The sequence below is a fragment of the Hyperoodon ampullatus genome (genome assembly GCF_949752795.1).
Source record: "Hyperoodon ampullatus genome assembly, chromosome: X".
NCBI lineage: Eukaryota > Metazoa > Chordata > Mammalia > Artiodactyla > Ziphiidae > Hyperoodon > Hyperoodon ampullatus.
The window spans coordinates 71,538,804-71,566,198 of NC_136913.1; the positions used below are offsets into that span (position 1 = coordinate 71,538,804).

At 39.0% G+C, this 27,395-nt stretch overlaps 1 protein-coding gene across 1 annotated transcript in view; it reads right to left on the reverse strand.

Annotated features, from left to right (window-relative positions):
* HDX (highly divergent homeobox) overlaps positions 1–27,395 on the reverse strand; it is a gene marked incomplete at both ends in the record, with an annotated part of 192,424 nt that overhangs the window by 39,342 nt on the left and 125,687 nt on the right. Inside the window, one exon of the mRNA XM_079727734.1 lies at positions 23,703–23,849. Within this exon, the coding sequence (XP_079583860.1) occupies positions 23,703–23,849 (147 nt within the window). The remainder of the gene's footprint in view (positions 1–23,702; positions 23,850–27,395) is intronic.

Consider the following 27,395-nt stretch of genomic DNA (forward strand, 5'->3'; position numbering starts at 1 on the left):
TTTCTGATTGTAATCTCTTCAAATATTTTTTCGAGTCCTTTCTCTCTCTCTTCTCCTTCTGGGACCCCTATAATGTGAAAGTTGTTGCATTTAATGTTGTCCCAGAGGTCTCTTTTGTGGTCTTCATTTCTTTTCATTATTTTTTTCTTTTTCTGTTCCACAGCAGTGAATTCCACCATTCTGCCTTCCAGGTCACTTATCCCTTCTTCTGCCTCAGTTATTCTGCTATTTATTCATTCTAGTGTAGTTTTCATTTCAGTTATTGTATTGTTCATTTTTGTTTGTTTGTTCTTTAATTCTTCTAGGTCTTTAGTAAACATTTCTTGCATTTTCTCAATCTTCGCCTTCATTCTTTTTCTGAGGTCCTGGATCATCTTCACTATCATTATTCTGAAATCATTTTCTGGATGGTTGCCTATCTCCACTTCATTTTGTTGTTTTTCTGGGGTTTTATCTTTTTGCTTCATCTGGTACATAACCCTCTGCCTTTTCATCTTGTCTATCTTTCAGTGAATGTGATTTTTGTTCCACAGGCTGCAGGATTGTAGTTCTTCTTGCTTCTGTTATGTGCCCTCTGGTGGATGAGGCTATCTAAGAGGCTTGTGCAAGTTTCCTGATGGGAGGGACTGGTGGTGGGTAGAGCTGGTTGTTGCTCTGGTGGGCAGAGCTCAGTAAAACTTTAATCAACTTGACTGCAGACAGGTGGAGCTGGTTTCCCTCGCTGTTGGTTGTTTGGCCTGAGGCAACCCAACACCAGAGCCTACCCGGGCTCTTTGATGGAGCCAATGGTGGATTCTGGGAGGGCTTACACCGAGGAATGCTTTCCAGTACCTCTGCTGCCTGTGTCCTTCTCCTCATGGTGAGCCACAGCCTCTGCAGGAGACTCTCCAACACTAGCAGGTAGGTCTGGTTCAGTCTCCCCTGGGGTCACTGCTCCTTTCCCTGGTCCCAATGTGCACACTACTTCGTGTGTGCCCTCCAAAAGTGGAGTCTTTGTTTCCCCCAATCCTGTCAGAGTCGTGCAATCAAATCCCACTAGGCTTCAAAGTCTGATTTTCTAGGAATTCCTCCTCCTGTTGTTGGACCCCCAGGTTGGGAAGTCTGACGTGGGGTTCAGGACCTTCACTCCAGTGGGTGGACTTCTGTGCTGTAAGTGTTCTCCAGTTTGTGAGTCTCCCACCCAGCAGTTATGGGATTTGATTTTATTGTGATTGTGCCCCTCCTACCTTCTCATTATGGCTTCTACTTTGTCTTTGGATGTGGGATATATTTTTTGGTGTGTTCCAGTGTCTTCCTGTTGATTGTTCAGCAGTTAGTTGTGATTCTGGTGTTCTCTCAAGAGGGAGTGAGAGCATATCCTTCTACTCTGCCATCTTGTTTCCAAGGATCATTTTTTTGTATTTCTAGAGAGTCAGTTTTTCTTCTCCTTTGTCATTTCTAATTTTACTGATTTGAGTCTTCTCCCTTTTTTTCTTGATGAGTCTGGCTAATGTTTTATCAATCTTGTTTATCTTCTCAAGGAACCAGCATTTACTTTTATTGATCTTTGCTCTCGTTTCCTTCATTTCTTTGTCATTTGTTTCTGACCTGATCTTTATGATTTCTTTCCTTCCCCTAACTTTTGGATTTTTTGTTCTTGTTTTTCTAATTGCTTTAGGTGTAAGTTTAGGTTGTTTATTTGAGTTGTTTCTTGTTTCTGGAGGTAAGATGTATTGGTATAAACTTCCCTCTTAGCACTACTTTTGCTGCATCCCATAGGTTTTGGGTCATTGTGTTTTCATTGTCATTTGTTTCTAGGGATTTTTTGATTTCCTCTTTGATTTCTTCAGTGATCTCTTGGTTGTTTAGTAGTGTATTGTTTAGCCTCTATGTGTTTGCATTTTTTACAGATTTTTTCCTGTAATTGATATCTAGTCTCAATGTGTTGTGGCCAGAAAACATACTTGGTATGATTTCAATTTTCTTAACTTTACAAAGGATTGATTTGTGACCCAAGATATGATCTACCTGAAGAATGTTCCATGAGCACTTGAGAAGAAAGTACGTTCTGTTGTTTTTGGATGGAATGTTCTAGAAATATCAGTTAAGTCTATCTTGTTTATTGTATCATTTAAAGCTTGTGTTTTCTTATATATTTTCATTTTGGATGATCTGTCCATTGGTTAAAATGGGTGTTAAAGTCCCGTACTATGATTGTGTTACTGTTGATTTCCCGTTTTATGGTTGCTAGTATTTGCCCTAGGTATTGAGGTGCTTCTACGTTGGGTGCATAAATATTTACAATTGTTATATCTTCTTCTTGGATTGATCCCTTCATCATTATGTAGTGTCCTTCTTTGTCTCTTGTAATAGTCTTTATTTTAAAGTCTATTTTGTCTGATATGAGAATTGCTATTCCGTCTCTCATTTGATTTCCATTTGCATGGAATATCTTTTTCCATCCCCTCACTTTCAGTCTGTATGTGTCCCTAGGTCTGAAATGAGTCTCTTGTAGTCTATTTTGTCTGATATGAGAATTGCTATTCCATCTCTCATTTGATTTCCATTTGCATGGAATATCTTTTTCCATCCCCTCACTTTCAGTCTGTATGTGTCCCTAGGTCTGAAATGAGTCTCTTGTAGACAGCATATATATGGGTCTTGCTTTTGTATCCATTCAGCCAGTCTATGGCTTTTGGTTGGAGCATTTAATCCTTTTACATTTAAGGTAGTTATCGATATGCATGTTCTTATTTCCATTTTCTTTATTGTCTTGGGTTGTTATTGTAGGTGTTTTCCTTCTCTTGTGTTTCCTGCTTAGGGAAGTTCCTTTAGCATTTGTTGTAAAGGTGGTTTGGTGCTGCTGAATTCTCTTAACTTTTGCTTTTTTGTCAAGATTTTAATTTTGTCGTTGAATCTGAATGAGATCCTTGATGAGTAAAGTAATTTTGGCTGTAGTTTTTTCCCTTTCTTCACTGGAAATATGTCCTGCCACTCCCCTGTGGCTTGCAGAGTTTCTGTTGAAAGATCAGCTGTTAACCTTATGTGGATTCTCTTGTATATTATTTGTTGTTTTTCCCTTGCTGCTTTTAATAATTTTTCTTTGCATTTAACTTTTGATAGTTTGATTAATATGTGTCTTGGTGTGTTTCTCCTCAATTTATCCTGTATGGGACTCTCTTTGCTTCCTGAACTTGATTGACTATTTCCTTTGCCATATTAGAGAAGTTTTCAACTATAATTTCTTCAAATATTTTCTCCGTCCCTTTCTTTTTCTCTTTTTCTTCTGGGACCCTATAATTCAAATGTTGGTGTGTTTAATGTTTTCCCAGAGGTCTCTAAGACTGTCTTCAATTCCTTTCATTTTTCTTTCTTTATTCTGCTCTGCTATAGGTATTTCCAGTATTTCATCTTCCAGGTCACTTATCCGTTCTTCTTCCTCAGTTATTCTGGTATTGATTCCTTCTCTAGAATTTTTAATTCCATTTGTTGTGTTCTTCATCATTGTTTGTTTGTTCTTTAGTTCTTCTAAGTCCTTGTTAAACGTTTCTTGTATTTTATCCTTTCCATTTCCAAGATTTTGTATCATCTTTACTATCATTACTCTGAATTCTATTTCAGGTAGACTGCCTATTTCCTCTTCATTTGTTTGATCTGGTGGTTTTTTACCTTGCCCCTTCATCTGCTTCGTGTTTTTCTGTATTCTCCTTTTGCTTAACTTACTGTGTTGGGGTCTCCTTTTTGCAGGCTGCAGCTTCATAGTTTCCATTATTTTTGGTGTCTGCACCCAGTGGTTGAGATTGGTTCAGTGGTTTATGTAGGCTTCCTGTGGAGGGTATTGGTGCCTGTGTTCTTGTGGATGAGGCTGGATGTTTTCTTTCTTGTGGCAGGACCGCATCCGTTGGTTTGTTTTGGGGGTGTCTGTGACATTTTTATGATTTTAGGCAGCCCCTCTGTTAATGGGTGGGGTTATATCCCTGTTTTGCTAGTTGTTTTACATAGGGTGTCCAACACTGTATCTTGCTGGTCGTTGAGTGGAGCTGGGTCTTAGCATTGAGATGGTGATTTCTGGGAGAGCTTTCATTGGTTCATAGTACATGGATCTGGGAGGTCTCTATTGGACCAATGTCCCGAACTCGGTTCTCCTACCTCAGTGGCACAGGCCTTACGCCTGGATGGAGCACCAACACCATGTCAGCCACACAGCTCAGAAAAAAAAAAGGAGAAAAATAGAAAGGAAGAAAAAAATTAAATTAAATTAAATTAAAATGTTATTAAAAGTTATTAAAAATTAAAAAAATATATATAAGGTAATAAAAGAAGGAAAACAAAGAAAGATAGAAAGAAGAGAGCAACCAATCCAAAAAACAAACCACCAATTATAACAAGTGCTAAAACTATACTAAAAATCAAACAAACAAACAAACAAACAAATAATGGACAGACAGAACCCTAGGATAAATGGTAAAAGCAAAGCTATGCAGACAAATCACACAAAGAATCATACACATACATCATCAGAAAAAGAGAATAAGGAAAAAAAAATCTATACATAAGAGAAAAAAAAGGAAGAAGAGGGCAACCAAATCAATAAACAAATCTACCAATGATAATAAACTCTAAATACTAAACTAAAATAAACTTAAAATCAGAAACAAATTAGATGCAGAAGGCCAACCCCAAGTCTACAGTTGCTCCCAAAATTCACCACCTCAATTTTGGGATCATTTGTTATCTAATCAGGTATTCCACTACATCAAATTGATTGTGGACATTTAATCCACTGTTCCTGAGGCTGCTGGGAGAAATTCCCCTTTCCCTTCTTTGTTCGCACAGCCCCTGGGGTTTGGCTTTGGGTTTTGCCCTGCCTCTGTGTGTAGGTCGCTTGAGGGTGTCTGTTCTTTGCCCAGTCAGGACGGGGTTAAAGTAGAAGTTCTTCAGGTGTCTCTGGCTCACTCAGCCCAGGAGGAGGCAGGGGTATGGAATGCAGGTTGAGCCTGTGGTGGCAGAGGCCAGCATGATGTTGCAAGCGCTTGAGGTGCACCGTGTGTTCTCCTGGGGAAGTTGTCTCTGGATCATGGGACCCTGGTAGTGGCGGGCTGCTCAGGCTCCAGGGAGGGGATTTGTGGATAGTGACCTGTGCTTGCACACAGGATTCTTGGTGGCTGCAGCAGCAGCCTTAGCATTTCATGGCCGTCTTTGGTGTCTGTGCTGATAGCCTGCTCATGCCCATCTCTGGAGTGCATTTAGACAGTGCTTTGAATCTCCTCTCCTCAAGCACCTGAAACAATTGTCTCTTGCCTCTTAGGCAGGTCCAGATATTTTCCCAGACTCCCTCCAAGCTAGCTGTGGAACACTAGCCCCCGTCAGGCTGTGTTCACACAGCCAACCTCAGTCCTCTGGGATCTGACCTCCAAAACCAGAGCCTCAGCCCCCAGCCCCCACCTGCCTTGGTGGGTAAGCAGACAAGGCTCTCAGTCTGGTGATTGCTGGTCGGCACTGACCCTCTGTGTGGGAATCTCTCTGTTTTACCTTCCGCACCCCTGTTGCTGTACTCTCCTCCATGGCTCCAAAACTTCTCCCCTACCCATTGCCTGTCTCCACCACTGAAGTGGCTTCCTAGTGTATGGAAACTTTTCCTCCTTCACAGCTCCCTCTCAGACGTGCAGGTCTTATTCCTATTGTTTTGTCTCTGTTTTTCTTTTTTTCTTTTGCCATATCTAGGTACGTGGGGAATTTCTTGCCTTTTGGGAAGTCTGAGGTCTTCTGCCAGCCTTCAGTAGGTGTTATGTAGGAGTTGTTCCACATGTAGTTGTATTTTTGATGTATTTGTGGGGAGGAAGATGATCTCCACGTCTTACTCCTCTGCTATCTTGAAGGTACCCCTCACCTTTCTTTTTGAGTCTTGTTAATCAGTATAGTTTTCTTTTTTACACTCTGACATATGCCCCACCAAGCGTTTATAAGAGTTGTCCTCAGAGAAGCTCATGTAGAAAAATATGTACAGGGTAATACATTAAGTATGAGAGATAAGTGTTGCACCTTAGGAAATGATCAATTCCAATTTCAGTACTTGCTAGAGGCTTTAGATTTAGCAAGATTCTGTATTTTTAAGAAATAAGGAAAGTAATTTTTATGGCAAGGCATAGACTGGTGAAATGGAAATGAAAATAATGGTAGACTAGTAAGAAAGAGATCTGGCCTCTAATCACTGACCAGCTGTGTGACCTTTGGTGAGCCATACCCCCATCTATCTACACTTTTCTTATATAAAATAAGAGTATGGTATTCAATCTCAAGATGCCCACCAGCTTTAAGTCAATCTCCATGTTATATAATAGAGAGTTTACAATTAGTTTTTCATACACATTGGTGGTGGAGAGTTATATTTAATGAAAAAAGAAGCTATAAACAGTATAAGTGCAAAGGGTTCTTCTATTTAAAGTCATTTCAAATTTAGCCATGATCCTAGGAAAATAAACATAATTTAAAATGTAAAAACATACATCTGTTTTCCATGAAATTTACTTATCTTTCAAAATGTATTTTAAACATTCAAACATGTGTTGTTTATATAAATATTTGACCATACAAGAGTTTGTTTTTACATATATCCACTACAATGAAAACACAGATGGAAAGGGCAGGCATTAAACTGAATTGTAGAGAGATAGGGGAGGGAACAAACTTTTACGGGTGACTTATGGTGCTTTACACTTATTATCCACATGCATTATCTCAAAACAACCCTCTGTTATATTATGTCCATTTACTGTTAACTGAAGCACAGAGACTTTAAAAAAATTGACCATGCTAAATTGCAAATTCTGAAGGAGAGCTGCGTTTTTCTCATGGCATCTAGAAGAGTTCTGTCACATAATAGGTGTTCGGTTTACCTTTCATGAATAAATAAGTCAGTAACATTAGGCACGAACCTGTGAAAACAGTCCACATTAAAGAAATGCATGTACATAATATTCAATGAAATTAAAGGTAAAATATACCAAATTCGCTTCCTAGACTTTTTAAGAAGTATAAGATATAACAAGGAAACATGAATCAAAAATGTCCACATTATTCCACAAGTAATGGCTAACTAGACATCCTGAGGCAAAGTTCATTTTGGTGATCAGTAACTAGAAGGTCTATTAGACTTTAAAACATCTACATAGTTTCTACCACAATCTCAGGAATATATTTATGTGGCAAACATATTCTTTTTTGCAGTTTATCTAATATTACAAAAGAGGTCCTATTACAACACATAACCTTTGCAAAGTTTCTTTCTGCTGTGAGCATGCTGCATTTTGGAAAACCACTATAAATAAAAAGATAGTAAGCAGTTTACTATTCTTACCTCTAGTAGAAGTTTCAACAAACCAAAAGCAAGAAGAAAATGGTAATACTTATTTCTTTTTTTGTATGTTAGCATTTTCTATAGGGATAAAGATTTCTGCACAGTATCCATGGCTTTGACAATTTTTAACCTCAATTATGCCTAAAACTCCTTTATATCAAATAGAATCCTAGTGAGGAACCCTGTGGTTATCTTATCTTTCATTTTGGAAGAGTATGTTTCTAGTAATACTCTGTCTCTGTGCCCTCTCTCCTGCAGTATGGGGACTCAAGGAACCCTTACGACAGTCCATGGAGCCTGAAAGCTGCTGTCATGGCACATGGAGTTTATTAGTATCAGTGACAGATTGAATAAGAACAAAAATGAAAAAACTCAGTAGAAAAGTTGTAAGATAAATTTGAGGAAACCTTACTGAAAGTATAGCAAAAGAACAAACAGATTGAATATGGAAATCTCAGGGTAACAGTTGTGCTCCAGGTGCAGAGTAACCAATTCAGGTTGGAGCAGATCAGAAGTTCCAGGAAAATTTATTTAAGATGATAAAATTGCTGCACTACCAAATGTCTATGAATGTATTGAAAGGAGGTATGTACAACTGGGGAAGGTTTTGAGGATAAATTAGTAGTAGTACCTAGAAAATTAAGCAAGCAAACATACAAAAGCCAAAACCTAAGTAAATAAAGAACTTCAAGGAAACAAAATAATAGTATGCAGAAAAGGACAAAAAGTAATATTATACCACACAAGTCAAATGTGTAAAACATTTACATAGTCATTATAATGTTAACCCTGAATATCAAACTAACCAAAATTATGGAATAATTATACTGTGAGGATAAGAAGAGAAGAAGTATGCATGTAGGTGAAAGGATCAATAAAGAGATCTTGAAAGAGTTAGAAAAAATGCCTTGCATTTCATAGTCAAAAATCAGGACTGGGGCTGGCGGCAGGAAGAGAGCCTGAAGGGGTTAGTGCACCACGGCTAGCCCGGAGGGAGTCCGGGGAAAGGGTCTGAAGCTACCGGAGAGGCAAGAGAATTTTTTCCCTTTTGTTGCCTGGTTCGCGAGGAGAGGGCATTAAGAGGGCTGCTTGGGGAGGCGCCAGAGACAGGCGCGAGCCGCGGGTAAGGCGCGGACCTCGGAGACGGCCGTGGGACGCTGGGGCTGCTGCCGCCGCCGCCGCCGCCGCCGCAGGGCGCCGCCGTGGGGCCTGCGTGCGAGTGCGGGTCACTGTCCGCCCCGCCTTCCGGGGGGCCTGTGCACCCCGCCACTGCCGGGGTCCCGGGACCCGGGGACGGCTTTCCCAGGAGGGCACACGGAGCGCCATGGGCTGCTGCAATGTCACGCTGGCCTCTGCCGCCGCAGGCCCGCCCCACACTGCGCGCCCCTCCCTCCCCTCTGCCTGAGTGAGCCAGAGCCCCCGAATCAGCGGCTCCTTTAAACCCGTCCTGTCTGAGCGAAGAACAGACGCCCTCCGGCGACCTACGCTCAGAGGCGGGGCCAGGTCCAAGGCTGAGACCCGGGAGCTGTGAGAGCAGAGACAGGGAAATCTCTCTGTGCAGCCTCCGAGGCAGCGGATTAAAGCTCCACGGTCCATTTGATGTGCCCTGCGTCTGTGGAGTGCATGAATGGACAGCGAATCATCCCAATTAGAGGAAGTGGACTTTGAGGACAAGATTTAAGACTTTCCCCCCTTTTTCCTCTTTTTACAACGAATTATCCCACATTAAGGAGGTGGACTTAGCAAGATTTCAGACTTCTCGCCCTTTTCCTCTTTTTACAACGAATTATCCCAAATTGAGGAGGTGGACTTGGAGAGCAAGATTTTTGATTTTTCCCCCTGCTCTCTTTTTGTGAATGTGTATGTGTAATCTTCTGTGTAAGATTCTCTCTGTATAGCTTTGCTTCCACCATATGTCCCAGGGTTCTATCGGTCCGTGTTTTTTTTCAATAATTACTTTTTAATTTTAATAACGCTACTATATTTCATACTTTATTCTATTTTACTTTACCTGCTCTTTCTTTTTTTCCTACCTTCCCTTCCTCCCTCCCTCCCTCCGCTCCTCCTTTCCTTCTTTCTTTTTCTTTCCTCCCTCCCTCCCTCCCACCCTTCTTCTTTCCACTTTCTTTTTCTTTCCTTCCTCCCTCCCTCCCTCCTGTCTTTCTTTCTTTCTTTCCTTCCTCCCTCCCTTCCTCCCTTCTTCCATTCACTCTTCCTTTGGCTTTCATTCCTCCCTTCCTCCCTCCTTTCTTTCCTTCTTTCTTTCCATCCTTCCTCCCTCCCTCCCTCCCTCCTTTCTTTCTTTCTTCCTTCCTTCCTTCCTTTCTTCCCTTGTTCCTTTCTTTCCCTCTCTCTTTCTTTCTTCTAATAATTCTTTCTTTCTACCTTTTCTCACTGTTATTCTGAGCCGGGTGGATGAAAGGCTCTTGGTGCTGCAGCCAGGAGTCCGTGCTGTGCCTCTGAAGTGGGAGAGCCAACTTCAGGACACGGGTCCACAAGAGACCTCCCAGCTCCACATAATATCAAGCAGAGAAAATCTCCCAGGGATCTCCATCTCAACACCAGCACCCAGCTTCTGTCAACGACCGGCAAGCTACAGTGCTGGTCACCCTATGCCAAGCAACTAGCAAGGCAGGAAGACAACCCCACCCATTAGCAGAGAGGCTACCTAAAAACATAATAAGGCCACAGGCACCCCAAAACACACCACCAGACGTGGACCTATCCACCAGAAAGACAAGATCGAGCCTCAACCACCAGAACACAGGCATTAGTACCCCCCACCAGGAAGCCTACACAACCTACTGAAACAACCTTAACCACTGGGGACAGACACCAAAAACAACGGTAACTACGAATCTGCAGCCTGCAAAAAGGAGACCACAAACACAGTAACATAAGCAAAATGAGAAAGCAGAAAAACACACAGCAGGTGAAGGAGCAAGATAAAAACCTACCAGACCTAACAAATGAAGAGGTAATAGGCAGTCTACCTGAAAAAGAATTCAGAATAATGATAGTAAAGCTGATCCAAGATTCTATTTCCAAGATCCAAAATCTTGGAAATAGAATAGACAATATGCAAGAAACAGTTAACAAGGACCTAGAAGAACTAAAGATGAATCAAGCATCGATTAAAAACACAATAAATGAAATGAAAAATACTCTAGATGGGATCAATAGCAGAATAACTGAGGCAGAAGAACGGATAAGTGAGGTGGAAGATAAAATAGTGGAAATAACTGATGCAGAGCAAAATAAAGAAAAAAGAATGAAAACAACAGAGGACAGTCTCAGAGACCTCTGGGACAACATTAAATGCACCAACAAGTGAATTATAGGGGTTCCAAAAGAAGAAGAGAAAAAGGAAGGGACTGAGAAAATATTTGAAGAGATTATAGTTGAAAACTTCCCTAATATGGGAAAGGAAATAGTTAATCAAGTCCAGGAGGCACAGAGAGTCCCATACAGAATAAATCCAAGGAGAAATACGCCAAGACACATATTAATCAAACTGTCAAAAATTAAACACAAAGAAATCATATTAAAAGCAGCAAGGGATAAACAACAAATAACACACAAGGGAATCCCCATCAGGTTAACAGCTGATCTCTCAGCAGAAACTCTACAAGCCAGAAGGGAGTGGCAGGATATAATTAAAGTGATGGAGGAGAGAAACCTGCAACCAAGATTACTCTACCTAGCAAGGATCTCAATCAGATTTAATGGAGAAATTAAAACTTTACAGACAAGCAAAAGCTGAGAGAGTTCAGCACCACCAAACCAGCTTTACAACAAATGCTACAGGAACTTCTCTGGGCAAGAAACACAACAGAAGGACTATACCTACAATAACGAACCCAAAGCAATTAAGGAAATGGGAATAGGAACATAAATATCAATAATTACCTTAAATGTAAATGGACTAAATGCTCCCACCAAAAGACACAGAGTGGCTGAATGGATACAAAAACAAGACCCATATATATGCTGTCTACAAGAGACCCACTTCAGACCTAGAGACACATACAGATTGAAAGTAAGGGGATGGAAAAAGATATTCCATGCAAATGGAAATCAAAAGAAAGCTGGAGTAGCAATTCTTATATCAGACAAAATAGACTTTAAAATAAAGACTATTAGAAGAGACAAAGAAGGACACTACATAACGATAAAGGGATCGATCCAAGAAGAAGATATAACAATTGTAAATATTTATGCACCCAACCTAGGAGCACCTCAATACATAAGGCAAATACTAACAGCCATAAAAGGGGAAATCGACAGTAACACACTCAGAGTAGGGGACTTTAACACCCCACTTTCACCAATGGACAGATCATCCAAAATGAAAATAAATAAGGAAACACAAGCTTTAAATGATACATTAAACAAGATGGACTTAGTTGATATTTATAGGACATTCCATTCAAAAACAACAGAATACACATTTTTCTCAAGTGCTCATGGAACATTCTCCAGGATAGATCATATCTTGGGTCACAAATCAAGCCTTGGTAAATTTAAGAAAATTGAAATTGCATCAAGTATCTTTTCCGACCACAATGCAATGAGACTAGACATCAATTACAGGAAAAGATCTGTAAAAAAATACAAACACATGGAGGCTAAACAATACACTACTCAATAACGAAGTGATCACTGAAGAAATCAAAGAGGAGATTAAAAAATACCTAGAAACAAATGACAATGGAGACACGACGACCCAAAACCTATGGGACGCAGCAAAAGCAGTTCTAAGGGGGAAGTTTATAGCAGTACAATCCCACCTTAAGAAACAGGAAACATTTCAAGTAAACAACCTGACCCTGCACCTAAAGCAATTAGAGAAAGAAGAACAAAAAACCCCCAAAGTTAGCAGAAGGAAAGAAATCATAAAGATCAGATCAGAAATAAATGAAAAATAAATGAAGGAAACGATAGCAAAGATCAACCAAACTAAAAGCTGGTTCTTTGAGAAGATAAACAAAATTGACAAACCATTAGCCAGACACATCAAGAAAAGAAGGGAGAAGACTCAAATCAATAGAATTAGAAATGAAAAAGGGGAAGTAACAACTGACACTGCAGAAATACAAAAGATCATGAGAGATTACTATAAGCAACTCTATGCCAATAAAATGGACAACCTGGAAGAAATGGACAAATTCTTAGAAATGCACAACCTACCAAGACTGATTCAGGAAGAAATAGAAAATATGAATAGACCAATCACAAGCACTGAAATAGAAACTGTGATTAAAAATCTTCCATCAAACAAAAGCCCAGGACCAGATGGCTTCACAGACGAATTCTATCAAACATTTAGAGAAGAGCTAACACCCATCCTTCTCAAACTCTTCCAAACAATATCAGAGGAAGGAACACTCCCAAACTCATTCTACGAGGCCACCATCAGCTTGATACCAAAACCAGGCAAGGATGTCACAAAGAAAGAAAACTACAGGCCAATATCACTGATGAACATAGATGCAAAAATCCTCAACAAAATACTAGCAAACAGAATCCAACAGCACATTAAAAGGATCATACACCATGATCAAGTGGGGTTTATTCCAGGAATGCAAGGATTCTTCAATATACGCAAATCAATCAATGTGATACACCATATTAACAAGTTGAAGGAAAAAAAACCATATGATCATCTCAATAGATGCAGAGAAAGCTTTCGACAAAATTCAACACCCATTTATGATAAAAACCCTGCAGAAAGTAGGCATAGAGGGAACTTTCCTCAACATAATAAACGCCATATATGACAAACCCACAGCCAACATTGTCCTCAATGGTGAAAAACTGAAACCATTTCCACTAAGATCAGGAAGAAGACAAGGCTGCCCACTCTCACCACTCTTATTCAACATAGTTTTGGAAGTTTTAGCCACAGCAATCAGAGAAGAAAAGGAAATAAAAGGAATCCAAATTGGAAAAGAAGAAGTAAAGCTGTCACTGTTTGCAGATGACATGATACTATACAGAGAGAATCCTAAAGATGCTACCGAAAAACTACTAGAGCTAATCAATGAATTTGGTAAAGTAGCAGGATACAAAATTAATGTACAGAAATCTCTGGCATTCCTGTACACTAATGATGAAAAATCTGAAAATGAAATCAAGAAAACACTCCCATTTACCATTGCAACAAAAAGAATAAAATATCTAGGAATAAACCTACCTAAGGAGACAAAAGACCTGTATGCAGAAAATTATAAGACACTGATGAAAGAAATTAAAGATGATACACATAGTTAGGGATATATACCCTTTTCCTGGATTGGGAAAGTCAATATTGTGAAAATGACTCTACTACCCAAAGCAATCTACAGATTCAATGCAATCCCTATCAAACTACCACTGGCATTTTTCACAGAACTAGAACAAAAAATTTCAAAATTTGTTTGGAAAAACAAGAGACCCCGAATACCCAAAGCAATCTTGAGCACGAAAAATGGAGCTGGAGGCATCAGGCTCCCTGACTTCAGACTATATTACAAAGCTACAGTAATTAATACAGTATGGTACTGGCATAAAAACAGAAAGATAGATCAGTGGATCAGGATAGAAAGCCCAGAGATAAACCCACGCACATATGGTCAACTTATCTTTGATAAAGGAGGCAGGAATGTACAGTGGAGAAAGGACAGCCTCTTCAATAAGTGGTGCTGGGAAAACTGGACAGGGACATGTAAAAGTATGAGATTAGGTCATTCCCTAACACCATACACAAAAATAAGCTCCAAATGGATTAAAGACATAAATGTAAGGCCAGAAACTATCAAACTCTTAGAGGAAAACATAGGTAGAACACTCTGTGACATAAATCACAGCAAGATCCTTTTGGTTCCACCTCCTAGAGAAATGGAACTAAAAACAAAGATAAACAAATGGGACCTAATGAAACTTCAAAGCTTTTGCACAGCAAAGGAAACCATAAACAAGACCAAAAGACAACCCTCAGAATGGGAGAAAATAGTTGCAAATGAAGCAACTGACAAAGGATTAATCTCCAAAATTTATAAACAGCTCATGCAGCTCAATAGCAAAAAACAAACAACCCAATCCAAAAATGGGCAGAAGACTTAAATAGGCATTTCTCCAAAGAAGATATACAGAATGCCAACAAACACATGAAAGAATGCTCAACATCATTAATCATTAGAGAAATGCAAATCAAAAATAAAATGAGATATCATCTCACACCAGTCAGAATGGCCATCATCAAGAATTCTAAAAAAATAAATGCTGGAGAGGGTGTGGAGAAAAGGGAACACTCTTGCACTGCTGGTGGGAATGTGAATTGGTACAGCCACTATGGAGAACAGTATGGAGGTTCCTTAAAAAATTAAAAATAGAACTACCATATGATCCAGCAATCCCACTACTAGGCACATACCCTGAGACAACCATAATTCAAAAAGAGACATGTACCAAAATGTTCATTGCAGCTCTATTCACAATAGCCCGGAGCTGGAAACAACCTAAGTGTCCATCATCGGATGAATGGATAAAGAAGATGTGGCACATATATACAATGGAATATTACTCAGCCATAAAAAGAAACGAAACTGAGCTATTTGTAATGAGGTGGATAGACCTAGAGTCTGTCATACAGAGTGAAGTAAGTCAGAAAGAGAAAGACAAATACCGTATGCTAACACATATATACGGAATTAAAAAAAATGTCATGAAGAACCTAGGGGTAAAACGGGAATAAAGACACAGACCTACTTGAGAATGGACTTGAGGAAATTGGGAGGGGGAAGGGTAAGCTGTGACAAAGCGAAAGAGAGGCATGGACATATATACACTACCAAACGTAAGGTAGATAGATAGTGGGAAGCAGCCGCATAGCACAGGGAGATCATCTTGGTGCTTTGTGACCGCCTGGAGGGGTGGGATGGGGAGGGTGGGAGGGAAGGAGATGCATGAGGGAAGGGATGTGGGAATAGATATATATGTATGACTGATTCACTTTGTTATAAAGCAGAAACTAATAAAAAAAAGTAATCAAAAAAAATCAATCAACAATGCCTAACACTGAAAAATCAAGAAGTAGTGATATAAACAGATAGATGAGACAGCTAGGTGTTCCCCAATATCTTTCTCCCTCTTCCAATAATAACTGAAAGTTTAGCTGGGCACATGACTCTCTACAATATAACTTCATTTGCAGCTTCCCTTGTAGTTAGGTATGACCATGTGACTAATCTTTAGCCAATGGGATTTAAGTGACTGTGTCTTGTGGCAGTTTCTGGGAATCCCCTTTAAAATATAGCTAGCACACACTTGTGGTCCCTTCTTTCTCCCCATCTCTGCCATGCTGCCTGGACCATAAATGCCATAATTTTGGACGTTGAGGACCAGGGTTACATCATAGGGATGGCAGAATGGAAGATGGAAGGCATTAGAGTCTCTTGAGGACTTCACGAGGCAGAACGGCCATGCCAGCTCTGGACTTGTACATGAAATTGAAATATCTTGTTTAAGCCACTGTTATTTTGAGTCTTTTTTGTTATTCACAGCAAAACCTAATTCTAATTAATATACCACATTATTCAGATGGTGGTAAATACCAAAGGAATCATCTAAAAGAGTAGAAAGTAGTTGACTCTGGCTATCGGGAAATGGTAGGAGGAGAGAAGTAAAGAATGTTGGTTTTGTAGCAAGTTCTACAGAACTTAACTCCTTAAGCTATGTGCATGTATAACTTTGATTTAAAGAAACATTAAAAACAACAATGACAACAAAAACACATGCTCTGTATTTCCCTAATTGTGGCTTTTGCTTAGGCTCCTCATACCATGATGCCACTCCAATTCCTCTTCAGTCATTTATATTCCTTTGTCACCCCTTTTGCTAGACTTTAAGCTCCTTAGAAATAGGACAAGTGTCTAATGCATTTCTAGTTCCCTCTTCGTATATATAACACATAACATGCTCAGTAAATACAGGATTTTATTTGATTTCTCATCTGAATCCTAAAAAAACTAAAAAATAAAAAGCACGGCTCTGGACAGGGCAGTATTTATTTTGAGAATACTATTTATTTTGAGAAATGTGCTCTGTGATTTCTCCCTATATTTCTCCCTCTTTCTTCATGTATGTATGAGAAAATACTTTATTTCTTCCTCTGGAAGAGTTCTGCATTTTGTCCTTTTTCTTTAATAGTACTTCACTCTTGATTTTCTGTAATGATCCTCCAGTGTGAGCTGAATCCTACTTATACTTGCTCACAAGAGCCAATTGTTAACATCTCTTTTGAACTCTGCATTGAATGAGCCATGGGATCAGCCATGGCAGGAATCTTTATATCATAGAAATCAACAAATGTTATAAATCAAGGCTTTTTTTCCCCTTAAAAACCTGGTTGTTAAATACCAGCACACTTCTGCCACTATCTAAATCTTATATAAGTATCTTTTAAATGGAATGTAATCTACAGTTCCCACGACTGATCAATATATTTTTTCCATCTATCATTCATTATATAATATGTGAGATGTACAGTACTCCCCCATTATCTGAGTGAATGCCTGAAACCAGGGATAGTATCTAACGTTATATATACTATGGTTTTTTTTTTCTATACACACACCTACAATAAAGTTTAATTTATAAACTAGGCACAGTAAGAGAATATCCGAGTTGCCAGCATCACTACTCTTGAGATTTGGGGCAATTATTAAGTAAAATAAGGGTTACTTGAACACAAGCACTGAGATACCATGACAGTCAATCTGATAACTTAGATGGCTACTAAGTGACTAATGGGTGGGTAGCATATACAGCATGAATACGCTGGAGAAAGGGATGATTCACATCCTAGGATGGAGCAGGAGGACACAAGATCTATCATGCTACTCCAAACAGAGCACAAATGAAAACTTATGAATTGTTTATTTCTGGAATTTTCCATTTAGTATTTTCAGACTGCAGTTGAGCACAGGTAACTGAAATTGCAGAAAGCAAAACCACAGATAATGGGGGAGTACTGTATTTCAGATCACCTCATGCAAATTTATGAGACTTATGTGTTGTCAGCTGTGCTAAGAGGGCAGATATTTCATGCAATTTTAAAAACAGTGTATTGATATATGTTTAACATGCCATACAATTCACTCATTTAATGTGTACAGTGAAAATATTTTAACATATTCACAGAGTTGTGCAACAATTACCACTAGCTAATTCCAGAACATTTTCATCATGACCAAAACAAACCCTATACCCATTGGCAGTCACTCCTCATTCCTCCTTCTCCCCAGCCCCTGGCAGCCACTAATCTACCCTCTGTCTCTATAGATGTGCCTATTCTGGACATTTCATATAAATTGAACTATGGAATATGAAGTCTTTTGTGACTGGCTTCTTTCACTTGGCATAATGTTTCCAAGATTCATCTATTTTGTAGCATGTTTCGGTATTTCATTCCTTTATATGGCTCTATCATATTCCACTATATGCATATATCACATTTTGTCTATTCATTCACTTGATGAACATTTTTCCCACCATTTTGCTATTATGAATAATGTTGTTGTGTACATCCATGTATAAGTTTTCTTTAAACAACAAATATTTGTCTAGATCAAGGCACCAGTAGACCTGGTGTCTGGTGAGAGTCCACTTCCTGGCTTGTAGACAGCCAACTTCTCCGTGTGTCCTCACAGGGCCAAGAGAGAGAAAGAGAGATGTGGCTCTTTTCATTATGGCATTAATCCCAACTTGAGGTCCTCACTCTCAGGAACTAATTTAACCTAATTACCATACAAAGGCCTCACCTCCAAATATCATCATATTGTGGATTAGAGTTTCAACATCTGAATTTGGAAGTGACACAAACAATAAGTCCACAGTAGTAATGTTTACCCAATATTCCCTAATAAAAGACAAAACTGGCAATGCAATTTCTACTTTTTTCACTGAGATCACACTGCATAAGATCAAGTTAAACTTGAAGATTCAATGAAAGGAAGAGCTTATTTGTGAACTACCCAGACAAGTGTGATAATTTTTGTTAAGATTAAAACCTTTCATATCAATAAAAATGATTATTTTATACACTTTTCTAACATGAATCAATGTGCAGATTGTAGCAGTAATCACCAGTTCTATATAAAAGGATTTCAAAAATTACAAGAAAAATTTGAAGGATACTTTGTTGATATTCATAAGCTTAGAGTTTCTTTTCAATTTATAGTATGGTTTTTTGATTTTCATGTTAATGATGGTTAGCTGACACAAGAATTGGCAGTTTTATTTAATTTGAATAGATATAATTTTGAAATTGATAAACTTTTCTTCAAAGTCAAATCAATTTTTCTTAAAAAAGATGAATTGATGTTCACACTCAAGAGAGCTTTACCTCATTCTGTATAGGTAGCGTCACGAGATGCAACCAATTTGCTCTCTGTACAAAATCATCACTGTTACATTATCGGTACTTGAACTCTGCAGCTACCTCCAGCAAGGGTGGAAAGGGTGTTTTACTGTGTGTGTTGCTTATAATCAGAAAGAATAACATCATCAAGTTCAAAACTTTTATTCCTGGAGGTCATTAAAATTCATCTTTTTGTTTTCATGAGGCATCATGCTCAAGTATGTTCTGTGGAGCACTGATTCCTGGGGGTACCAACAGGAAAAAGCAGAATTGTTTTGGGAACAAGTAGACTGGAGAAACACTTGGCTATGGAAAGTTAATAAATTTAATTACAGCGGAACTTCACAGAGCCTTGGAGTATGTTGATACTTATACTAATCTCCTTGGGGCATGGGAAAGGTATAGTATTAAGTGTAGTATTAAGTGTTTTTTTTTTTTTTTTTTTGCTATACACAGGCCTCTCACTGCTGTGGTCTCTCCCGCCGCGGAGCACAGGCTCTGGACACGCAGGCCTAGCGGCCATGGTCCACGGGCCCAGTCGCTCCACGGAATGTGGGATCCTCCCAGACCGGGGCACAAATCCGCATCCCCCGCATCGGCAGGCAGACTCTCAACCACTGTGCCACCAGGGAAGCCCTAGTATTAAGTGTTTTCCTAAGTAATTTGGAACTGGCTCCCTGAAGGGACCAGTGATCCTTAGAACATATTCAGTTCTCATTTCTTTCACCCCAGTGAAGCAGGTAATTTGTTCTCTCTCTCTCTCTCTCTCTCTCTTTTTAAACAGCTGTGAACACTGAATTTTAGAGAGTGACACCAAAGTTATACCATTAGTTACTGGTTGAGCTGTGAATGCTGTCCCCATAATATTAAAGTGTTAATTGAAATCCCACCTTGTATTATATGTAGAATTCAGAATTTCTGAACATTATGAATAATAAGTCTCTTAACATAGATGAATATTTTTATTGTTTCTTTGGTCCCTAGTTTATGTTTGTAGTACCATAGAACCACTTGAAGTAATATGATATAGCAACTTCTTGCCAATTGTCAAAACAAGTTAATGTTAATAATGTAACATGTAGTAGAGAGGCCATTAGTGGAGAATGCCAAAACCTCCAAGCAAAGCAAATATACTGTCTTTTAAAAATTATATGACAGAATAATATCTCTCATTATTACATGCTGGCCAAGTTTTGTAGTGTAAGTTCCCCATTGTTAGAAGCCCTTGTAATAATATTTCATTAAGACTAAAGATAATGTTAATTTTACAGGACACACTTTTTTTAATTGAAGTATAGTTGATTTACAATGTTGTATTAATTTCTGCTGTACAGCAAAGTGATTCAGTTTTATATATATATATATATATATATATATATATATATATATATATTCTTTTCCACTATGGTTTATCACAGGATATTGAATACAGTTCCCTGTGCAATACAGTAAGACCTTGTTTATCTCTTCTGTATATAATAGTTTGCATCTGCTAACCCCAAAGTCCCATTCTATCCCTCCCCCACCCCCCACCCTTGGGAACCACAGGTCTGTTCTCTATGTCTGTGAGTCTGTTTCTGTTTCATAGGTAGGTTCATTTGGTGAGGACACATTTCTTAAATAACAAAACCAAGGACCTTGTGTCTCTCTTTGGAAACGAAAGGTAATGTTCTACTTTGTCAATCTTGATCAATAAAATATTATAGAAACACAGAGAGTTCTAGATAGATCCTTCTAAAGGAGTCTGGTGATTTCCCAGGGACTTCTGAATGGTCGTTTTTAGAAGATCACGAGGTTGGATTCAACAATACCCCAGTGCTGGTGCATTGATATTGCTGGCTAATTATTGGGGGATATAGTTATCCTTTCTTTTCTTTATATGATAAACATTATACCAGTTACTGATTTTCTTTTGGTATTCACAAAGCTCAAGTGGTAATGTAAGGTCCATAACTGACCTGCTTATAACTTCAGTGAATAATTTACCATCCATGTGTCTTACTTTCAGTAATCAGGTAACATCAGATACCATTATGTACTAAAACTTGTATAAAAATACTGTTGGATAAAAAGAAAGTACCATTTCATGGTTGTTTTCCTCTTGTATGACATATATCTTCAAGTAGAGAAAGAGCTAAGATTTACATTTTCATTCTAGCCCTATGGTGACTAGAATAATAAATGACATCCTATATATTCGATTAAAACTTGATATATCAGTTTTAATTATTTATTAGCAACATTTTAATCTGAAAGGTGTGACCTTGTTCTTCTATACCTCATAGGACTATTTCAAAGAAAAAATAAAATATCACAAATGTGAAGACACTTAAAACAATGACCCCTTAACTGATATCCCTGTGTAATGTCAGTCTTTTGAAAAAAGTGTTCTGTAGTCATATATGTTGAAATGATGTTGCATAATTCTACACCTCTCTCTTCAAGCACATTTTGGAGGTTCTGAATGAACTGTATTATCTGCAATAAATAAACAAGCTGCTCTGGTCTGAATAACAAAAAAAAAATGATGAATTGATGTTATCAATGTAGATGTAAACACTAAAGGAAATACCTTTTTTTTTTTTTACTTGATGCAATTATTGGAAACATTTTAAGTATGTTTGCAACAACTTAGTTATGTGACTCTACAGTCGGGAAGTAGCCTTGGGGGGTGGTTCCAAGACCCATCGGCGATACCAAAATCCACAGATACTCAAGTCCCATAGTTGGCCCTCTATACGAGAGATTCTGCAGCTCCATGTATAAGTTTTTGAGTGGACATACTTTTCATTTCTTTTGAGTGTATACCTAATAATGGAATTGCTGTCATATGATAACTCTATGTTAAAAATTTTGAGGACTGTTTTCCAAAGTGGTTAAAACATTTTATATTTTCACCAGAAGTGTATAATGGTTTCAATTGCTCCACATCCTGGCCAACACTTATTACCTGTCTTTCTTATTATAGCCATCATAGTGGGTGTTAAGAAGTATCTCATTGTGGTTTTGATTTCCATAATGACAAAAGATGTTGAACATATTTTAGTGTATTTATTGGCCACTTGTACATCTTCTTTGGAAAAATGACTATTCTAATCTATTGCCCATTTTTAAATTGCATTATTTGCTTTTTTATTATTGATATGTAAGAGTTCTTTACATATTCTGGATAAGATCCTTATCAGATATTTGATTTGAACATGTTTCCTCCCATTCTGTGGGTTATCTTTTTCACTTTATTGATAGCATTGTTTAAAGCACCTCATACAATTTTTTAAATTAATTTTTATTGAAGTATAGTTGATTTACAATGTTGTGTTAGTTTCTGGTATAAAGCAAAGTGAATCAGTTTTACATATATCCATTCTTTTTCAGATTCTTTTCCCATAGAGGTTATTACAGAGTATTGAGTAAAGTTCCCCGTGTTACAGAGTAGGTCCTTTTTAGTTACTAATGTTATATATAGTAGTGTGTATATGTTAATCCCAATCTCCTAATTTATCATTTCCTGCCATATTTTCCCTTTGGTAACCATAAGTTTGATTTCCAGATCTGTTTCTCTTTTGTATATAAGTCCATTTGTATCATTTTAAAACGTAGATTTCACATATAAGTGATATCATATGCTCTTTGTCTTTCTCTGTCTGACTTACTTCACTTAGTATGATAATCTCTAGGTCCACTCATGTTGCTGCAAATGGCATTATTTCACTCTCTTTTTATGGTTGAGTAATATTCCATTGTATATATGTACCACACCTTCTTTATCCATTCCTCTGTTGATGGACATTTAGGTTGCATCCATGTCTTGGCTACTGTAAATAGTGCTGCAGTGAACATTGGGGTGTATGTATCTTTTTGAATTTTGGTTTTCTCTGGATATATGCCCAGGAGTGGGATTGCTGGATCATATGGTAGCTTTATATTTAGTTTTTTAAGAAACCTCCATACTGTTCTCCATAATGGTTGTACCAATTTACATTCCCACTAACAGTGTAGGAGGTTCCCATTTTCTCTACATTCTCTCCAGTATTTATTGTTTGTAGATTTTTTGATGATGGCCATTTTGACCAGTGTGAGGCATTTTTCAGAGAACTAGAACAAAAAATTTTAGAATTTGTATGGAAACAAGAAGACCCAAATATCCAAAGCAATCTTGAGAAAGAAGAATGGAGCTGAATCAGGCTGACTTCAGACTATATCACAAAGCTACTGTAATCAAAAGAGTAATAAAAACAGTATAGTACTGACACAAAAACAGATACATAAATCAATGGAACAGGACAGAAAGTCCAGAGATAAATCCATTCACCTATGGTCAACTAATATATGACTAAGGAGGCAAGAATATACAACGGAGAAAAGACAATCTCTTCAATAAGTAGTGCTGGGAAAACTGGACAGCTACATGTAAAAGAATGAAAATAGAACACTCCCTAACACCATACACAAAAATAAACTATAAATGGATTAAAGACTAAATGTAAGGCCAGACACTATAAAACTCTTAAAGGAAAACATAGACAGAACACTCATTGACATAAATCACAGCAAGATCTTTTTTGACCTACCTCCTAAAGAAATGGAAATAAAAACAAAAACCAACAAATGGGACCTAACGAAACTTAAAAGGTTTTTCGCAGCAAAGGAAACCACAAACAAAATGAAAACACAACCCTCAGAATGGGAGAAAATATTTGGAAATGAAGCAATTGACAAGGGATTAATCTCAAAAATATATGAACAGCTTATGCAGCTCAATATGAAAAAAACAAGCAACCCAACCAAAAAATGGGCAGAATCTCTAAACAGGCATTTCTCCAAAGAAGACATAAAGATGGCCAAAAAGCACATGAAAAGATGCTCAACATCACTAATTAGAGAAACGCAAACCATACAACTTTTTAAGGCTTTCATTTATGACACTCATCAACCACAACATGAAAATTATTGAAAATGCCTTACCCGAACTATTTCACAGTCAACATTCAATTCAGTTGCCACTGCTTCAATTTTCTCTCTACAAACAGAGCCAAGGCTGGTCATGCCATTGTCCCAGTACTTCTTAAGGGTGGCTAAGTCTTGGTCACTGAACTGAGTGCGGTCTTGTAGCTGTAAAAAACATTTTTAAAAATTAGAATGCTCAAAGGAAGAATATTAAATCATCAGAGTGATATGTGCTAGGTTACTTTCAACATATAAATTAATTTCACAATTCTTATTCTGTGTTCCCCTTTCCAGAAATGGGCATTATCATGGTATTTATTACTATGACATGAAAGTGTGCTAGAATAAAATGAGTAAAAAAAAATTTACCTGATAACAATTAAACAATGTTGACTTAAAGTGGTTGTAGTCACACAAATAATACATATTAATTGTAGAAAACACAGATATATTTAAAAAGAAGAGAATTTAAATCACTAACAATCCTGAAAATTACACATGTTAATTCTAATATATGTTCTTTCAAACTTTTTTCTATAATACATATATTCACATTCACACTACATATATTTTAAAAATACCAGAGTCAGGATCATGTCATGGTGTTGTCTTTTGATAAATTAATCTAGGTTTACCATAGATAGGCTCCCACTAATGTTATAATAAATTAAAAGACTAAATAAGAGAAATGTAATAAGATAATGTTGTTTTAAAAGAACAATCATATTTATGGCTTCAGAAAGTTTCAGAATAAGCCCATCCTTTTTATTCTTAGGGTTTTTTTTAAACCAATAAACTATGGACTTTATATATTGTTTGAATTCAATGAATCCTGGAGGCATCCCTAGGAAATAAATTAGAAGCATGATGGAATAATGACCTCTATTTGTGAATAAGGAGTAATGAAAAGAAAGGTCAAGGACTTATTCAACAGGGTGCAGAGAGACCATAGCAGAGCTAGAAGTAGAAATATATCTGATTATTTTCTAGTAGCTTTATCCCTATGGTGTCTCCAATTATCTCAGGGGGTGGTAAAAAAAATCTGAAAATTAACTTTAATTAAAAATATAGGAGCGGAGGAAGATGGCGGAAGAGTAAGATGCGGAGATCAACTTCCTCCCACAGGTACATCAGAAATTCTTCTACACGTGGAACAATTCCTACAGAACACCTACTAAATGCTGACAGAAGACCTCAGACCCCCCAAAAGGCAAGAAACTCCCCACATACCTGGGTAGGACAAAAGAAAAAAGAATAAACAGAGACAAAAGGATAGGGATGGGACCTGCACCAGTGGGAGGGAGCCGTGAAGGAGGAAAGGTTTCCACACACTGGAAGCCCCTTCGCGGGCGGACACTGCAGGTGGCAGAGGGGGAAAGCTTCAGAGTAGCAGAGGAGAGCACAGCAACAGAAGTGTGGAAGGCAAAGTGGAGAGATTCCGGCACAGAGGATCGGTGCCCTCAGGCACACACCAGCCTGAGAGGCTTGTCTGCTCGGCCGCCGGGGCGGGCGGGGCTGGGAGCTGAGGCTCGGGTATCGGGTTTCAGTCGGAGCGCAGGGAGAGGACTGGGGCTGGCGGCAGGAAGAGAGCCTGAAGGGGTTAGTGCACCACGGCTAGCCCGGAGGGAGTCCAGGGAAAAAGTCTGGAGCTGCCGAAGAGGCAAGAGACTTTTTCTTCCCTTTTGTTTCCTGGTGCACAAGGAGAGGGCATTAAGAGCGCTACTTAAAGAAGCTCCAGAGACGGGCGTGAGCCACGGCTAAAGGCGCGGACCCCAGAGACGGGCGTGGGATGCTAGGGCTGCTGCTGCCGCCGCCACAAGAGCTGTGTGTGAGTACAGGTCACTGTCCACCCAGCCTTCCGGGGAGCCTGTGCAGCCCGCCACTGCCGGGGTCCCGGGACCCAGGGACGGCTTCCCCGGAAAAGCGCACGGAGCGCCACGGGGTGGTCCGACATCACGCTGGCCTCTGCCGCCGCAAGCCCGCCCTGCACGGCGTGCCCATCCCTCCCCTCTGCCTGAGTGAGCCAGAGCCCCCGAATCAGCGGCTCCTTTAAACCCGTCCTGTCTGAGCGAAGAACGGACGCCCTCCGGTGACCTACGCACAAAGGCGGGGCTAGGTCCAAGGCTGAGACCCGGGAGCTGTGAGAGCAGAGAAGAGACAGGGAAATCTCTCTGTGCAGCCTCGGAGGCAGTGGATTAAAGCTCCACGGTCCACTTGATGTGCCCTGCGTCTGTGGAGTGCATGAATGGACAACGAATCATCCCAAATTGAGGACAAGATTTAAGACTTTTTCCCATTTTCCTCTTTTTACAACGAATTATCCCAAATTGAGGAGGTGGACTTTGAGAGCAAGATTTTCGATTTTTCCCCCTGCTCTCTTTTTGTGAATGTGTATGTGTATGCTTCTGTGTGAAATTTTCTCTGTATAGCTTTGCTTCCACCATATGTCCCAGGGTTCTATCTGTCCGTTTTTTTTCAATAATTACTTTTTAATTTGAATAACGCTACTATAATTTATACTTAATTCTATTTTATTTTACGTGCTCTTTCTTTTTTTCCTACCTTCCCTTCCTCCCTCCCTCCCTCCGCCCCTCCTTTCTTTCTTTCTCTCTCTCTTTCCTGCCTCCCTCCCTCCTGTGTTTCTTTCCTTCTCTTTATTTCTTCTTCCTTTCTTTCTTTCTTTCCTTCTTACCTCCCTCCTTCCCTTCTTCATTTAACTCTTTCTTTTTCTTTCATTCCTCCCTCCATCCTTTCTTCCTTTCCCTCTTTCTTTTCCTTTCCTTCATACCTCCCTCCCGCCCTTCTTCCTTGCACTCTTTCTTTTTCCTTCGTTCCTGCCTCCCTCCCTCCCTCCTTTCTTTCTTTCTTTCTTTCTTTCCATCCTTCCTCCCTCCATCCTTTCTTTCTTTCTTTCTTTCTTTCTTTCTTTCTTTCTTTCTTTCTTCCTTCCTTCCTTTCCTTCCTTCTTCCTTTCTTTCTCTCTCTCTTTCTTTCTTCTACTAATTCTTTCTTTCTACGTTTTCTCCCCATTATTCTGAGCCGGGTAGCTGAAAGGCTCTTGGTGCTGCAGCCACGAGTCAGTGCTGTGCCTCTGAAGTGGGAGAGCCAACTTCAGGACACGGGTCCAAAAGAGACCTCCCAGCTCCACATAATATCAAGTGGCGAAAACCGCCCAGAGATCTCCATTTCAACACCAGCACCCATCTTCAGTCAATGACCAGCAAGCTACAGTGCTGGTCACCCTATGCCAAACAACTAGCAAGACAGGAACACAACCCCACCCATTAGCAGAGATGATGCCTAAAAACATAATAAGGACACAAGCACCCCAAAACACACCACCAGACGTGGACCTGTCCACCAGAAAGACAAGATCGAGCCTCAACCACCAGAACACAGGCACTAGTCGCCCCCACCAGGAAGACTACACAACCTAATGAAACAACCTTAACCACTGGGGACAGACACCAAAAACAACGGGAACTATGAATCTTCAGCCTGCAAAAAGGAGACCCCAAACACAGGAAGATAAACAAAATGAGAAGGCAGAAAAACACACAGCAGGTGAAGGAGCAAGATAAAAACCCACCAAACCTAACAAATGAAGAGGTAATAGGCAGTCTACCTGAAAAAGAATTCAGAATAATGATAGTAAAGCTGATCCAAGATTCTATTTCCAAGATCCAAAATCTTGGAAATAGAATAGACAAA